An 18,282-nucleotide genomic window follows, 5' to 3' on the forward strand; every position below is an offset into this window, starting at 1 on the left:
CTGACCTCACAAATGCTTTGAGTAAATGAGCACAAATTTCCCCCAAACGCTCCATACTTGTGGAAAACCTTCCCAGAAGACTGGAGGCTTTAATAGCTGCAAAGGTGGGGTGTCCATGGTTTAGGAATGGGATGTCCAACAAGCTCACGTAGATGTGATGGTTGGGTGTCCACAAACATTTGGCCATATAGTGTAGGTATGGGCTGCCACCCATAGGACATCTGTATTTACTCTTCACTGCATCAATGAATTAGCCATTACACAACCAGTAGTTTTATGCAAATGTGGTTGACAGGTAGACGAAGGAGACTTCTGCTGTTATAAGCCAAAATACAGTGGATGTTTTATACAACGTTAATAACCAACACATCTATCTCTTGAGAATTTCCAGTCTCATTAATGTACCAGTGATGGCTTACATTGTTTAACTGTACCTTCCGCTGTCACATGATGCCCTCAGCCATTTCGTGGGCACAAACCAAATACATTTCAGTTATAAAGACTATTGTGCATAAAGCTATCAGAAAAGTGGCATTCATTGGGGCATCGCACGTTACATTTTTCCATGCGGATAGTCATGATAATGCCACAGTAATGTCACTGGTTCCTTCTCAACCTGTAGACTGCATAACAGTAACCAAAATAAACAATTGCCAGAACGGTGTGCTGTAAACAGGTACACTTTAAAAGGCCAGAAAATATAAAGTACAAGTTGGTGTATATAAAAGACTTGGTGATAATATTTCAGTGGTTAAAGTGAAGATTGTAAACCTCAGACATGGAATCTGAACAAAGCACATCCTTCTATACTGCCTACTTGTCTCTATCCAAAGCACTGAGTGTGGTTTCTCGATGCTGCTTTGTTGCTCTGTTATCTGTATGAGTCCCTTAAAAGCTTTTCCTGACTCCAAGATATAATTGGTGACGGGGAGGAGGGCTTCAGCACACAGCCTGTGATTTTGATAGCCACAGCTGTGCATGTTCCTCCTGTACTGTGAGGTGTGCCCTTTTTCCTCCAATCAGGGCTCAGAGCTCTCCTCATTGAGATGTGCAATGTGAGACTTCAGATCCCTGCCCCCTGCTTTTCATAGCTGAGAGATGCTATTTTAGGGTATGTTCACACTAGCTGCAGAGTTACGACGGGGCTGGCAGATCAGCGTAGTACTGATGCTTCAATCTTGGTGCATTGCACTGTTCACTTTTTTCTTTAAACAAACTTTATTGAAATGTCACTCAGATGTCTCTCATATTTATTTATTTAAGTTCAACTGGCCGACGCACAGTGCGAGGCAATTAATTGCCCCACAGTGTGCTGGGAATTTTTTTGTTTGGGACATGCAAAGCCCTTCCATGTGTTGAAAAAGTACAGGTTGCCATTCTTTTTTTTTCCACTGCACACCACCGCAATGCAGTGGTGTGAACCGGGCACACAGGAAACAAGGGATTTTGCCTTGTTATGTGGTGGGACTGCCATACTATATTTGCTCATTGCATTCCCACTGCATCTGGTGTGAATATACCCTAAAATATATGTTTTAGAAGACTGTAGATAAACAGGTACAACGTATGTAGGAGGATTTGTTTGTATCATCTGAGGCTGGTCACTTCACTGGGTATATGGAAGGTTTTCAACCACTTTAGGTCATAATTTTAGTAGCTCTTCAGAAATTGGGTAAGATGGAGGTGTTATTGTTATGGCGAGGGGACGACTGCTTCCCTGAATACAGTGGACTTTCATCCACGTACATCTTTTTCAAGAGTATTTCCAGCTGTCTTTGGCTGCTTTCTTTAAAAGAGTAACTCAGCCTGTAGGTCTTCACTGCTATCCAAGAAAGTCTTCTTCTCCAATGGGGGAGAATGTGATACTGTATTTTTGTGACCTGTGCTCTCTAATAAAGTATTCTTAGGCAGGTAGGTGAGATAAGTAGCTCAGCACAAAAAGCCAAGCTCGCCTGTTAAAGACATGTAGGGGGTCTCAGAAGACGGTGAACCTGATTCAAGTCCATTTTGGGCAGCTTTGCCTTAAATGGAAGGTACTGTAGAACGACCCTCCCATCGATAAGGGGCACTTTAATATAAAGGCAACTGGAATGCCCCATTCCCAGATTAAAAAAACCTACATATAGTTATTGACCACAGATGGACATCTCAGAGCTGGGGCCTGCACAGTGACGGGCCTATTTATAGCCTGGCATTGACATTAATAGGCTGGCATAATACACATGCACTGGGTTGGTGGGCCATCTCCAATGACAGCTTCTGAGACCTTTATCTATATTTAAGGTTTGTTAAGGGGCTGTGAGAGTCTAACTCTGAAAATTAAAGTCCTTTAACCATGTTCACAATCCAGGAATGTTTCAGTAATGATTAGAACCGCTATATAAGCTCTTTATATACATTGCAACTTGTTTTATATTTACTGCCTCTTAAGAGTCTGAAAAGAAAACTAGAATTTCTTTTGAAAGTACTTCTGTATTTTTCTTTTAAAAAAACATTTTGTGTTTTAAAAAAAAAACTTTGTCAAGTTCTTGTCCACGGCCCAACATTGTTAAATGACATAGCCTCATATTCATACGTTATCAACGTTACACAACCATCTTGCCCAAGGTGCTTACCAGCGATTGCGATACTTATATCGTTTTAAGGACAAACTTCAGGACGGTGGCCAAAAATGACCATGGACTTGATCAGATGCCAAAAAACTTAAATGTCAGACTTTCTGCAACATAGGAGACAATAGTGCGTGTATAGCATGCCGGAACAAAAAAAATTACATCCCTCTTGCCCGTAGCAGTAGGGGAATAGAGAAAAAATAAAATGAAGATTAAAAGGGATCGTTGATTTCAATTTCGGCCAAACTGAACTGGAATGAAGCCCATGAAAGAAAGTCTGCCTAGTTTAGCACTAAAAAGAATGCAGTCAGGAAGAGGGGTGGGATTCGGGAGTTTAATAATAAAAGAAAAAGAGGAAATGAAAGCTGCCGCTGTACAACCGAGGAGGTCACGTTCTGATACAATACACATGTCCCGTCAATCCTCCTCTCCCCCGCCGTACAAGTCAGCCAGTTTTTTAAAGCGGGGGCCCCAGTCGTTCAAGTACTCAAAGTCCTGATCCTCAGAGCTGGAGGAGTTGAGGGAGCTGACGGAGCCTGCGGTGGATCCGCTCCCCTCATAGTCAAAAACCAGCAGCGAATCGTAAGGTGGCGCGGTGGGGTCGTTGTCTGCCGCTCTCAGGCCCTGTGGGATAGACAGAAGGAGTTAATCAAACATAGTAAAGTGTAACATATTGGAGTTATAAAAATGGAAAATAACACGCTAAATACCATAAAAGAAGAAAAAAGAAAAAAAATTGGAAAAAAAGAAAAACAAGGAAAAAAAACAACAAAAAATAATATATATATAAAGCAGCTGCTAAAACCGTGAGATACACACATGTACAAATATATAGTTCAATATAGCAGTGCTATAAAAAAGGAATAATCCAAAACAGTGAATGTGTGTGAACTACAACACACAGCAACATAGGTGATGATGACAATGAAAATTATTAAACAGTCCATAAAATGCACATCTGTGTAGATTCTTGTGATAAACACCTCTCGAAGACAGAGCACCTCCACCACATAGAATGTGTGCTTACCAAAAGGCAAGCTCTTATGAGCCTGCGGATAAATACCCAGCCAGGGCCTCTATCTGGAGGGGTGTTGAGTATCCACAGGTATTGATTGGGAAGAAACTTGGACTAAGCACCAAACGACCAGGGAGACTCGAACATCAAACCACCAGGGGAATAGGTCAGGCATTACCCAGAAATATAAAAAGACTCTCCGTAGTGTAAAACGTACCAAAAAAGGTTTATTGGAGCTTAAAAATTGCAATGATGATTAAAAATGATCAAGAAAACAGCCGGCTGGCTTGCGAACACCCATCCTCTGAGTTACAGCGCAATGACGTCAGCACGTCAAACCTCCCTACACACGTTTCGTCACAATCTGACGTTGTCTTGGGGATCCAAACCTATTCCCCTGGTGGTTTGATGTTCGAGTTTCCCTGGTCGTTTGGTGCTTAGTCCAAGTTTCTTCCCAAATCAATACCTTTGGATACTCAACACCCCTCTGGACAGAGGCCCTGGCTGGGTATTTAGCCACAGGCTCATAAGAGCTTGCCTTTTGGTAAGCACGCATTCTATGTGGTAGAGGTGCACCGTCTTCGAGAGGTGTTTATCACGAGAATCTACACAGATGTGCATTTTATGGACTGTTTATTAATTTTCATTGTTATCACCTATGTTGCTGTGTGTTGTAGTTCACACACATTCACTGTTTTGGATTACTCACTATCTCCTTTTTTATAGCGCTGCTATATTGAACTATGTATTTGTAACATATTGGATGCTGCTCATGTATGCAAAAAGTTCAAGATCAAAGGTTCTCAAACACAGAATTACCAAATTTATGCAAATAAAAAAGAGTGCCAGCATATTGGTGCCCAAGATTTTGAACACAAACCCCTGCCGCATTCCAAGCCATACTAAGAAAAATCTGTATGTGCATCTGAAAATTTCTGATATTTCTGTCCATCCAGTCCCAAGATTAAAGCACACGTCACAGTGGGTGACACTACCTATATTTTGGAATACAGCAATTACCTCCCTCCACCCCCAGATTTTTGATTGGGTGGTGACAAAGCAGCAGTAGACTGATCAAGGCACCTCCCTGCTCACTCTGCTGCCTCCTGTGTTCACAATGCAGCAGGGCAGCCACTTTTCATGGGACCCGCCCAAAAGATATTGGAGATCACTGGAGTAGCAGTGTCTACTACAGTGATTTCCAGCTTCTAAGGATCCCACAGGTATGGTATAGGATTAGTTAGAACAATATAACTACTGCATGTAATAATATCAATACCGGGAATTCTTTAAAGTTGTTCTAAAGGCAATAGTTTTTTACCTTCATGCATTATATGTATATAGGTAAAAAAAAAAAACTGGGTTCAGCTCCCCCCCAGACCCCCTTATATTTACCTGAGCCCCATCTCGATCCAGCGGATCTCTTGGGTCTCTCTCTCCTCACTGGCTCACATGGCAGTGGGAGCCATCAATCACAGCCAATGAGCCTGTGACAGACTCGCCCGGGACAGAGGCTTTTGGAGGGGACTGAATGCCAGCCTCTTGCCTACCGATTATGGGCCCTGGCATTTGGGGGAATGGTGCGCTTTGTGAGCTGTATGCCTGGGGACCCTTGAGGTGGTGTTACTTTGGATTCGGGTCCTTGTCCCCCAGGACACAAAGACTCTGGGAACCCTGTGTATGCCATATTGGAAATGGTGACTGGGAGGGTATGTCTTGGATTGCTTAAAATGGGAAATTAATATTTATCCACAATATCTCCCAGGATATATGTAAAGACTATTCTTGGTTTGTTTGATTCTAAATTCAACATGTTAGTTGAGAGAGTTGATCACATTGGCCTGTAGAACTGGGTAGGAGCCGGACAGTCTACTCCTACTATAGTTTGTTGCCTACTAGGCTGAGGAGGGGGGGGGGGATCACTGTTTGTATTTTTAATTGTAATTAGCTCCTGCTATTGTGAGAAGGTGTCCTGTATTTATACTACTGTGTGAAGCTCAGTGACCACAAGTCTGTCCTAAAGGTCATGTCTCTGAGTCACCTAGTCTGGGTAAATGATTTAGTAAACTAACTCATGTTAATTAGGTTTCTGGTTACAGTTGTTTTGTTAGGGTAATATGAGCAGGAGGGGGGAACCTCCTCTTTAACTGTATATAAAGACTTGTCATTTTGGTTCTAATAAAAGAGTCCATGTTGAGCAGCTAAACAAGTCTGGTCTTGTTTTATGCTTGTGAGCGGTTGGAATATCTGATATCTAGATTCAGACGGGGAGGAAGCGGTATATGACGAAAGCACTCAAGCGGAGTGTGAGGCATTGCGTTACAGAGCCCATGAGGTGACAGCCGGGGGAAGTGGGGAGGGGCGAGCCATGCTCTGTATGTGAATGGACAATGTCCAACCACAGGACCATGGCTTTGGAGCAACCCTGCTTGAGTGCCCCCCTAAGGAGCACTCGGCAGGAGGGAGGAGCCAGGACTGCCAGGGGGGAGGGCGACCCAAGAAGAAGAGGATCGGGGTTGTAAGTACAACATGTTTGTTTTTTAATTATTATTATTATTCACAATTTATATAGCGCCAACAGTTTACGCAGCGCTTTACAATGTAGAGGGGGGATAGCACAATTACAGTACAATGACAACCTTTTAATGACAACCTTTAGAAACACTTTAAGCATAAGCTGTGTTGTCCGTTTGTGCAAGGGATAGCCAAATGCCTTTGAAAGGACATTTGAACTGCACATTGGTTCCACACACACATCACAATGAAAAAAATATAATAATAGTAATTTCTTTTATTTAGAAATTTTTTAAATTAAAAAAAAAATATCCTGGTTTTAAATCCATGCTAATTTCCCCCCTGTATTCTGCAGAAGCAGGAGATCATTGAATTCTGAATTTTTAGTATACCACACAGCTAGACTTTAGTGACCCAGAGTCGCCAATGCCAATCTTAAAATTTCTTTTAAAGTTACGAGAGTTGGGGTGCCAGAACCCCAAGCATGGCACTGTAGTGCTGGTATCAGAGGATCAGACCTTCTCCTATGTACTGCTGGTGAGTATCACTATGGGGGTCCTGCATTTAAAGGATAAAGTTATAGTGATTTTTTACATTTCTTTCTTTATTAAGGTTTAAAAAAAAAAAAAAACTAAATATTGCACTTGAATATTTCTGTGCTCTTTAGCCCTCATGCACACAGGCTGTTAAAAAAACGTTATAAAAACGCCAGTATCTTTGCAGTGATTTTTTTTTGCTTTTTTCAGCGTTTTTGAAATAGCGTTTTTTAACGTTTTTGAGCGTTTTTGAGCGTTTTTCCGCGTTGGCGTTTTTGAGCGTTTTTTTTTTTTTCAAATTTTTTTTTTTTTTTTTCTTCAATGGATCAAAAACGCTGAAAAACGTTGGTGAATGACGTTTTTGAGCGTTTTTCAGCGTTAGAGCGTTTTTACAGCTGAAAAACGTCTTTCAGAACCCACTGGTCCTGGGTTTTTTTTACAGCTTAAAAACGCCTATGCCACTTGCAGCTCAAAAACGCCTAGGTGGGCATGAAGCCATAGACTAACATAGACAGGCCTTTTTAGCCCTCATGCACACAGGCTGTTAAAAAAACGTTATGAAAACGCCAGTATCTTTGCAGTGATTTTTTTTAACTTTTTTCAGCTTTTTTCAGCGTTTTTGAAATAGCGTTTTTTAGCGTTCTTGAGCGTTTTTCCGCGTTAGCGTTTTTGAGCGTTTTTTTTTTTTTTTAATTTTTTTTTTTTTTCAATGGATCAAAAACGCTAAAAAACGTTGGTGAATGACGTTTTTGAGCGTTTTTGAGCGTTTTTCAGCGTTAGAGCGTTTTTACAGCTGAAAAACGTCTTTCAGAACCCACTGGTCCTGGGTTTTTTTTACAGCTTAAAAACGCCTATGCCACTTGCAGCTCAAAAACGCCTAGGTGGGCATGAAGCCATAGACTAACATAGACAGGCGTTTTTAAGCTGCAAAAAAAGCTCAAAAAAGCAGCTGTAAAAACGTCCGTGTGCATGAGGACTTAAGCTGCAAAAAAAAGCTAAAAAAAGCAGCTGTAAAAACGTCCGTGTGCATGAGGACTTAAAGTCAGCAGATGGTGCTGCTGTCTTGTTTTCAAATTTATCATTGCATCTTTGCTGAGACATGCATGCAAAGAAAAAAAAAAAACGTAAACCATTAGGGTTCATGCACACAGGCATATAAAGCAATGCTTTCACCATGTACAAATGTTTCATGTATCTGGATGCAGCAGTACTGTAGGCTATAGGACCCATGTACACTGCTGCATTGTGGTCAGTATTCCCCTGTAGAGCTGAGCTGATTAAACCAAAAGAAGAATAATCTGCATCTGTGGTCAGATTATGTAAGTATTTCATGCGGTATTCATGTAAATGTATGAATGTTTGTCATCAACGCAGGTTATCAAATACCTATATGGTTGCATGTGCTAATGTGAGAAAATAAATCCACCCCAAGAAAATTGTTGACTTTTGCAGCATGTTTTAACAGCTCGACATGAGATCTGAATTCAGATAGTGTCTACAGGGGAATTAAAACACAATAAAAGTTTGCATTTTCACTCATTTATTCAACAAAAATATCAAGACATGTAATGGTGTACAATGAAAAAGTAAGTACACCTTTGGCATCAGAAGCTGGCATTGCCCACTTTAGCAAAAATGACTTCTTTTGTAAAACTGCTGACTGATCTCAGACATCCAACGCAATGAAATTAAGATGTTTGTTGGTTTCCTTGCATGAAATCCCCAATACGTCATTCAATGGGAATCCAATCATGGCTTTGACTACGTTTATCCATAGCCCTCTATTTACTCTTTTTGAGCCACTCCTTGGTTGATTTACTAGTATGTTTCCAAACATTATCATGTTGAGAGACCTGTTTCTGCTTCAACTTTTGGACAAATGACCTTATATTCTCTATAAGCTTACTTTGATATGATGTAAAATGTATAGTTAACACTTTTATTACTTGTACTGTATAGTGGGAACTGCGCCACTTGCAGATTTTTTTCCTTACTGCAAGCTGCCCTGAAGCAGCAAAGCAACCCCATAACATAACATATACCACCATGCTCCACAGTTAGTATGAGGTTCTTCTCCTGAAAGACTGCCTATGGTTTGCGGCAAACATGCCTACTGCAATGGTGAATAAACAACTCTGCTTTAAATGACGGGTCTTCAGCACGTTGTTCCCGAAGGTCTGGTCTTTGCTTATAGGTTCAATGGCAAACTGTAATCTTGCTCTAATGTTCTTTTTAGACAGCAAAGACTTTTTCTTAACACATTAAGAAAGTCAATTGGTGCAATCTCTTTTCAAATGTAGATGCATGCATTTTGACCCCAACTCTTTCAAGAGTTACCTGAACACCTTGCATGCAACTTCTGGGATTCTTGGAGACTTTTTTTTAGCATGAATATAATATTTTAAATAAACTCTTAAATTTTTACATTTTCCCAAAAAGTTTGGGCATCTTTTGACAGGCCGACCAGCCTGGACAAGTTAGCAGTGGTTAGAAATCTACGCCGCATGTAGATTATTTTCCCTACAGTGGAATAATGGATTTCAAATCATTTATGGAACTTTTTAAATCCCTTGCCAGACTCATGGGCATCCACAACCTTTTTTTCGAAGGGCCTTAGAGAGTTGTATAGCTCTTGGCACAATGACATCACACTTGCCAATAACACACAGAACACCAGATCCTAGAGGTGTGAGATATAACCAAGATGGGTTCCACCTGCATACTCTCTATAAGCTTAACAAGATTATGAACATACATAAACCATGTCAATTGTATGTCATTTGTTCAAGTATTTCCATCTTATCTGTGGGCACTATTTGCATCTAATGTTTGACTGTTCAATTATGCTGAGAAAGCAAACCATTTTCATGGGCTACACTTACTTTATCACTTTATTATGACTCTATTGGCTCTACTTGGATGATAGATCACAGATAGCAGACATTAGTCACTAAACTAGCACCCAGACACATTTCTAGTGATTGATACTGTGCACAGGTGTCACGTGAATGTATGTGCAGCTTCAATCATTTAGCAATTTCTAGAGAAGGGAATGAGTCAAAACTCCATATGATAGGTAGCAGAGCTCACTGCCCACTCTACTGAACACAAGGGGAATACATTACATCCAGGCATTATAACCTAGGTCCCTGCAACTAGCGCTAAATCACTAGTGTGGGTCTTACTTCATACTTCATGAACCACAGCTCAACCTAAGAGATATGGCTGCTGCTTGTTAAATATACTAATTCTTGTCTTTATGCATTTGTCAACTTGGTGTGCATCTGAAGAAGAAGAAGAACAAGCTCCTTTATGATTTAGATATGGCAGTGGTTAAATGGATGAGAGCATTGCCTGGTGTGCTGTAGCCCTGAGTTCAAATCCATTGTTTAGCTATTTTTTGTGACTCAGAAAGCTTTGTCGTTGTTAAATAGAAGAATGAACACCTCAGTGTTTGAGTGATGGTGGTAGCTTAGGGGCTAAGTGTGATGGCAGGTCTGCTGGAGACCTGGGTTCAAGCCTCACTGAGGGAAAGCCTTGTGGTGCAAGTGGCCTCACTGCTCAAAAGTCCCAGGTACTGCATGGTGTGGCCCCCTGGGGAAACATGTTGCTGTGGAAGCAGAAAAGGCCAAAAAAAATCTGCTAAGTACAAAATGTTTTCTGGGCTGTCCCAGCAAGACAGCCCATTGTTAATGTTGCATTGAAATCACAGACTTTGGACCGAAGGAGGCGGGTCCTCAATCTAATGTGTTGCCCACATATGTTACAGGCCTGTGGGGGCCTGGGACTAGAGCAGACTGGTGGGTTGTCCATGGCCTCCAGGCTTTCACTCAGGAATTTGAACTTGAGTCTATTGTGCTTTCAGTGATTTGCCCTTGGGGTCTACAGCACTTGTCTGGATTTGAACTTGGGTCTATTGCGCCCTGGTCAATGTTCTCATCCTCTGAGCTATTCACCTCTGCTCAATGGTTTGTGTATTTATTCTCCTACTTTAGGAGTTGTCAGAAACTCAAAGGGATAAGCCAAGATTTGAACCAGCAACTCCAAAATCTCTGCTGGGCCCAGGGCTGGCTGCTAAACCACTAAACCAAAGCCTAGCCCTGGCTCATAGGTTTAGCAGGCATTTCTTTGGACATCAACACATGGTAAATCCAGACATAGTAAATTAAATGTATCCTTGACTCCTGATAGTCAGTGTTGATATGCAGGCTCATGGTCTCCAATGTTTTGGTCATTGCTCTCATCCACTGAGCTATCACCTCTTCTCAATAGTTGGTGTGCCCTTTCTGCTATTTAAGAATCACAATCTCATGGTCAATTGTAAACAACACCATCACAAAAGGGAATTGAGCTTTCTATGGGATTCGAGCTCCAAAACTACAATCAGGTTAACAGTGAATCAGCTGATTGAGAGGACCTGCTGACAAATTATAGAGGTAGGCTGTGCAATAATCCTAGCTCTAGGATTTAAATCTAGGCCCCAAAACCATAACCAAATAAGCGGTAGGTTAATTTACTAGACCATCAAGTCAGTAAGTTGACAAGAAAGACCTGATGACAAATTAAAGTTGTAGGCGGAACAGCATTAGTTATGGGACAAGTTATAACCAATTCTAGTAATTCTAACCCAGGCCTCTAAAACTATAACCAAATAAGCAAAACACCATCAACTACATGAAACTCATATTTATGGATGACATAGTCACAATAAAAGAGCAGAAATCTTTGTATCAGCGTGTCCCTCCATTGGTTAATGAGGCATCCATAGTTTTGGAGGCATGTGTTTGATTACCATAGTTTTGTAAATGTAGGTTTACATTTCAGTGTGGGCAGCAATTTATTGCATTTGTGATGGTAAGATTTGGTGATAACACTTTGAAAATGTCAGCCATTATTTTCAGTAATGGTGCTGGCACATGGAGTTGGCTGTTCGCAGATGAGTAAGCAGTGATGTCTGATATGTTGCAAGCAGTCCTGGTCCCATGGAAAGCCATCATAACCGCTAACACCAGTGTTTGAGTGAGATTTCCTGAGCTATTAAGCTTTTCTTCATTGGCTGTAGAGTAGATAAATTCAAGATCTAGGGCAGCCATTCTCACCTAGGGTTCCTCCAGAGGTAGTGAGGGGTTCCTCGAGCTGTGGAAAACGAACCTCCCAGCTCATGGTGTCTGCATAGATCCAGGTCCAATGCAATTTGGCAGAGTCAAAGGCATGATCGCAAAAGTGGCATTCTGACCATCCCTATAAGGGAGAACGTTTCCCACTTCTCACCACCAATGTAAGGAGCATTGTCCCATGACCCCCCCCCGATGGACTAATCGTAACAGGGGTTCCCTGACCCCTGAGTTCTGCTGACATTCACCATCCAATCATGTGCAAGCAATAATGCTGTTTTTTTTTTTTCATTTTCCTTGCACCTGATTCGGTATGCTTTACAAAGTGAAGGTTTACCTCATTTACTAAGCTCTGGAGCAACTGCAATTTGCGAAGTGCACAGTCTATTCACCTTAAGTAAATCAACCCCATGGTATTTAAGCCATTAGATCAGCATTTTCAGGGGAGGTCAGCAACGGCAGCCTTCAGATTCATTCAATACAGATTTTCATTTAGGACCCATTTACACTTAAGTTTTACTACATATACTTTAAATGCAATTCAGAGACACCATTATTTCCTATGTGGCTGGTTTGCACCTATGTACTGCAGTTTAGTGTGTTTTCGAAGGGAAAGGGCCAACCCTATATGTGTATGTTAATGTGCTTGCAAAGTTTAATAGGCCTTTACAGTCTGTAACTTACTGTACTGCTTCATCTTTCCTATAGAACACAAGCATTTTGGAATATGGTGGTGTGTAGAGATTCCATCAGATTGTATAGTATGGGGAGCACTTCCATGCTCACCCCTGCTCTCCAATTGCGATAAGGTGAAGCTATTTCTGTGTTGTGCCAGCTTGAAAGGAATACTGTCCAGCCTAGCATGGAGGTTGCATCCTCCCCAGCACTGGACAGGTCTCCCCATGTCATACAGCCAGACATACATAGGCTATCCCTAAACTTTCTCAACCTTTTCAGCACAGAGGAACCCTTTAAATAACTTTCCGGTCTCAGGGAATCCCTACTTAGTGTTACTATATCTACAACTCATAATACATTAGTGTGATGGTCAGTGAAAAGAATGCTCCTTACACTTGTGGTCATTGGGAAGAATTACCCTCTTGCAGATAGCTAAAAAGATCAATAGTGTTGATGGGAACTTATCTGAGAGGCAGAAATTGGTCATTGCTCAAAGAACCCCTAGCAGCCTTTTGGAGGAACCCTAGTTGAAAAACCCTACATTAGTGATAATCAGTGGAAAGAATGCTCCTCACACTTGTGGTCATTGGGAAAAATTACCCTCTTGCAGATAGCTAAAAAGATCAATAGTGTTAATGGGAACTTATCTGAGAGGCAGAAATTGGTCATTGCTCAAAGAACCCCTAGCAACCTTTTGGAGGAACCCTAGTTGAGAAACCCTGCATTAGTGTGATAATTAGTGGGAAGAATGCTCCTCACACTTGTGGACATTGGGAAGGATTACCCTCTTACACAGGGATCTTCAAACGGCCCTCCAGCTGTTGCGGAACTACAAGTCCCATGAGGCATTGCAAAACTCTGACATTCACAGACATGACTAGGCATGATGGGAATTGTAGTTTCTGAACAACTGGAGGGCCGTAGTTTGAGGACCCCTGCTCTAACAGATAGCTAAAAAGATCAATGGTGTCAGTGGCAACTGAAGGAACCCCTGGCAACCTCTGGAGGAACCCTAGTTGAGAAACCCTGGGCTAGCCTGTCATAACAGTTGCCAAATGCAAAAATCCCCAACATGGTTTGTAGATTCTTTATTACTTTTTAGGATAGGACCAGCGCAGAAAAAAACATAACACCAAACAAAACCTTACATCAAACTTACAAAGAGTTTGTCTAACGTAACTTTTAATACAACAGATCTTCACATAGCACAGCCGCAGCAAAAAAAGGAAGCAGAGGGATTTGGGTCCCACAGAGGAACGGTGCTGTGCTCAAAGCTATTCTTAGCCCCCCAATGGTGTTTTGTTGATTCCCTCCCAGGAAAACACTAACTGAACAAGATTTGTCTGAGCTCTTATAAGATAATCTGCATCATATGCACTGTAGGAGAGGCCTGAAGGCATGTTTGTTGGAAGCCAATTAGCTGATATCGGCAAACATTTTTAGTGTAACTTTCCCTGGCTGCACATAATCATTTTCCTTATTAAATGAGACTGATTGTGTGCTAATGATACTACGGCCTAATGGTAACTTAAACAGTACAAATGTACAGTGCATAGAGCTATGATTATGTCATAGTACTTACATGTTGCAATGCCAAGGGCCACAGTGGGCTATGGAGGGGGCTGGTGATTTAACCTGCCAGAAAACACCTACAACTCAAATATCTACACTATATTGTCAAAAGTATTGGGACACCTGCCTTTAAACGCACATGAACTTTAATGGCATCCCAGTCTTAGTCTGTAAGGTTCAATATTCAGTTGGCCCACCCTTTGCAGCTATAACAGCTTCAACTCTTCTGGGAAGGCTGTCCACAAGGTTTTGCAGCTATAACAGCCTTGACTCTTCTATGGAAATGTTTGACCATTCTTTCAGAAGCGCATTTGTGAGGTCAGGCACTAATGTTGGACGAGAAGGCCTGGTTCGTAGTCCCAGTTTCTAATTCATCCCAAAGGTGTTCTATTGGGTTGAGGTCAGGAAACTCGCTCATCCATGTCTTTATGGACCTTGCTTTGTGCACTGGTCCAAATCATTTGGTGGAGGGGGGATTATGGTGTGGGGTTGTTTTTCAGGGGTTGAGATTGGCCCCTTAGTTCCAGTGAAGGGAACTCTTAAGGCATCAGCATATCAAGACATTTTGGAAAATTTCATGTGCCCAACTTTGTGGGAACAGTTTGGGGACGGCCCCTTCCTGTTCCAACATGACTGCACACCAGTGCACACAGCAAGGTCCATAAAGACATGGATGAGCGAGTTTGGGGTGGAGGAACTTGACTGGCCTGCACAGTCAGTCAAGGTTGAGTCCTGACCTCAACCCGATAAAAACACCTTTAGGATGAATTTGAGCAGAGAATGCGAGCCAGACCTTCTTGTCTAACATCAGTGCCTGACCTCACAAATAGGCTTCTGGAAGAATGGTCAAACGTTCCCATAGACACACTCCTAAACCTTGTGGACAGCCTTCCCAGAAGAGTTGAAGCTGTTTATAGCTGCAAAGGGGGGGCCAACTCAATATTGAACCCTACGGACTAGGACTGGGATGCCATTGAAGTTCATGTGCGTGTAAAGGCAGGCGTCCCAATACTTTTGACAATATAGTGTATTTTGAATGAACTTACCCTTTAAATGGCTGTGGGCCGTGTAAGTGACTAACACAGGAGGGGTCTTAACCATTTTACAATTACTCCCCCTTCCCAATGGATTGCCTAATATGTCCCCACATACCCATTTTTCACTTGACCTATTATGTACCAGAATGACCTAAAAAATATCAATATTTTAGTATTATGTCACATAGATAGCTAGGAACAGATCAGAAAAACGGTAAGGATTGTATTATATTTATTTAAATAATGTCATCTGACACATCAAGTCCATTTCTACAATTTGATTTAAAGGTTCAATAAGGTCTCGTTTACAGGGGCATACTACACTGTATTAGTACTGTACTATACTGTAGTAGTGTAGGCTGTGTTTGCCTGCATTGAGAAGTACACGTGTTCCGTGCATCCACGTGCAAACAATCCCATTCATATCTATTGGGATGCAGCGGCTGCACAGACACAGCCGCTGCTCTTCATTTGACATCTGTGTGGGTGCACATCCCCAAATGCCCACGTTGTGTGTTCTGTGCCATGCACCCGCATGGATGTCATATTGGGAGCAGCAGCTCTGTCTGTGCAGCCACTGCATCCCAATAGACATAACTGGGACTGTTTGCCTGGGGATGCACTTAAAAGAGAAGTTGAGGATTTTTCTTCCCCCCCAAGATTCATACTTACCTAGGTGGATGCAGCATCGTTTGGATGCTGACTCTACCCCTGCCGGCTCCAAGACTGAGAACCAAGCGAACAAACAGCGCTGATCGCTCAGTTCTCAGGGCTCCCTGAGCAGAGAGCTGCTGACTGTCAGTCACCGCTGTCTGCTCTGCCCCTCTGCTCTCACTGGAGTGCTGGGCTGTGGAGGGGGCTGGGAGCAGTTGGCTCGAGCTCTCAGTGGCTCGCTGAGAGGCTGAGCCAGGTGCCGGTCCAGGGTTGTGGGTGGACCCGGACCATATGGTCGCGATCTTGCCCCAGCCTGGACCAGCAATGTGACATCAGCCGACAGCAGGCTTCAGTCACATGAGTGCGGAATGAACTGCACTCCTATGATCCACAGGAGAAGCACAGCCAAACGAGTTTTGGCTGTACTTCTCCTTTAACACCTCGGCATCCCCATGCAGGTAAACTTGGCCCTCGCACAGGTGTACAGTGTAGTATGCCCATATGAACGAGGACTAATGCACAGACTAATCCTGGGTCAATTTTTGAAAGCATTATTTAGAGGTGTAGTCCTATACCCCCATCATCTGGTTCCCATAACCCAAGGGTACCCATTCCCCAAAAACCCTGGTTAAAGCTCATCTTCTGCTTTTTTTTTTACCCCCTCCTCCTCTCTTTTTCTTCAAGGTTCTTCTAGCTGGTGAGATGATGTCACGTGTCCTCCTCTTCTTCCTCAACGGTAGCAGCGAGCAATCTCGTGTAACAACAGTTGTGTGCTAGGAGCACAGGCTGCATGATATCCATGAATGGGGGGGGACCAGTGACAGCAGTAGGATGGAGTAGTAGATCCTCTGCAGGGGACAGGGCCAGATAGAAAGTACTGCAGTGCACCATTTTGGAAAACGACCAGTGTGGTACCTGGAGTTTTGCTTTAACCACTTCAATACAGGGCATTTGCACCCCTTTCCTGCCCAAGCCAATTTTCAGCGCTGTCGCACTTTGAATGGCAATTGCGCGGTCATGCAACACTGTACCCAAATGAAAATTTTATAATTTTTTCCCCACAAATAGAGCTATCTTTTGGTGGTATTTGATCGCCTCTGCGGTTTTTATTTTTTTGCGCTAAAAACAAAAGAAGAGCAACAAGTTTGAAAAAAAAAACACAATACTTTTTGCTATAATAAATATCCTAATTTTTTTTTTTAAACTAATTTTTTTCTTCAGTTTAGGCCGATATGTGTTATTCTACATATTGTTGGTAAAAAAAAATTGCAACAATGGGGCGTACACAAGGTTGGACTTTTCAGCTACAAAAGTCCGACGGACCAAATCCGGCGGACAATCTGATCTAGTGCTGCAACTAACGATTATTTTCATAATCGATTAGTTGGCCGATTATTGTTTCGATGAATCGATTAATCGGTTAATAACCTTAAAAAGAAGTGTGGTGTATAATTTAGTTAATATGTAAAGTTTAAAAAAAGGCAATTTATTCCTAAATATGTTTATATGCAGGGGTAAATATAAATAACCAACTATATGGTTAGGGAGTAAAATCTTTAATCCTCTCTGAGAATACCAGACAAAAGAGATATACTCTATATACTATTAGAGGTTGAATCTGGTAAATATCATCAGAAAAAAAATTCTAGACTGTTTTGCAGATTTTCAAACAGAACTGTAATATTACATGCTTTTCTGCAGCTTCTCCATTGAAGTATATTGAACCAAAAAAGCACCATTTTGCATTGAAAAAATGTCCTTGACCCTTTCCAAATACACAGCAGCTGAAAAAAAGCATAGATGTGAATGTTAAATGAACTGTAGTGCATTTCTGCAAATAGCACCAAAAAACACATGGGTGGGAACCAGGCCTAAGACATTTAGTAACATAATGGAGTTAAAAAAAAATTTAAAATTAGCCCTTTTTTTTACTGTGCAACAGTGAAAGTAATATTTACAGTAGAGATTATTTGCTCTTTTTGTACTATGTAGGGCTAATTTAAGCTTTTTTAACCCCATTATGTTACTGGCCGATTAATCGATTATGAAAATTGTAATCGATTAATTTCATAATCGATTAGTTGTCGATTAATCGATTAGTTGTTTCGGCCCTAATCTGATTGTGTGTGGGCTTCCCCGGACTTTCAGCGGACTTTTCCAGTCGCAAATCTGACGGACTTTAGATTTAAAACATGCTTCAAATCTTTACGTCGTAACTCCGCCAGACCCAGAAATCCGCTCGTCTGTATGCTAGTCCGACGGACAAAAACCCACGCTAGGGCAGCTATTGGCTACTGGCTATCAACTTCTTTATTTTAGTCCGGTGTACGTCATCACGTACGAATCCGTCAGACTTTTGTGTGATCGTATGTAGGCAAGTCCGTTCGTTAGAAAGTCCGCCGCAAGTCCGCCAAATGTCCGTCGAAAGTTTGTCGGACGGGCTGTCGGACTTTTGCAGCCGAAAAGTCCGACCGTGTGTACGCCCCATAAGCGTATACAGATTGGTTTGCGCAAAAGTTATAACGTCTACAAAATAGGGGATAGATTTAT

The 18,282-nt window shown here is 41.9% G+C and overlaps 1 protein-coding gene across 2 annotated transcripts in view; it reads right to left on the reverse strand.

Moving 5' to 3' along the window:
* Positions 1 to 318: 318 nt before the first annotated feature.
* The window catches only part of CDH4 (cadherin 4), a 1,105,063-nt gene continuing 1,087,099 nt past the window's right edge, over positions 319 to 18,282 (reverse strand). For both annotated transcript variants that reach the window (XM_073607535.1, XM_073607534.1), the window contains one exon: positions 319 to 3,236. In XM_073607535.1, coding sequence (XP_073463636.1) covers positions 3,030 to 3,236 — 207 coding nt within the window. In that variant the 3' untranslated portion in view covers positions 319 to 3,029. The remainder of the gene's footprint in view (positions 3,237 to 18,282) is intronic.

This window comes from Aquarana catesbeiana, linkage group LG12 (assembly GCF_042186555.1).
Source record: "Aquarana catesbeiana isolate 2022-GZ linkage group LG12, ASM4218655v1, whole genome shotgun sequence".
NCBI classification, from domain to species: domain Eukaryota; kingdom Metazoa; phylum Chordata; class Amphibia; order Anura; family Ranidae; genus Aquarana; species Aquarana catesbeiana.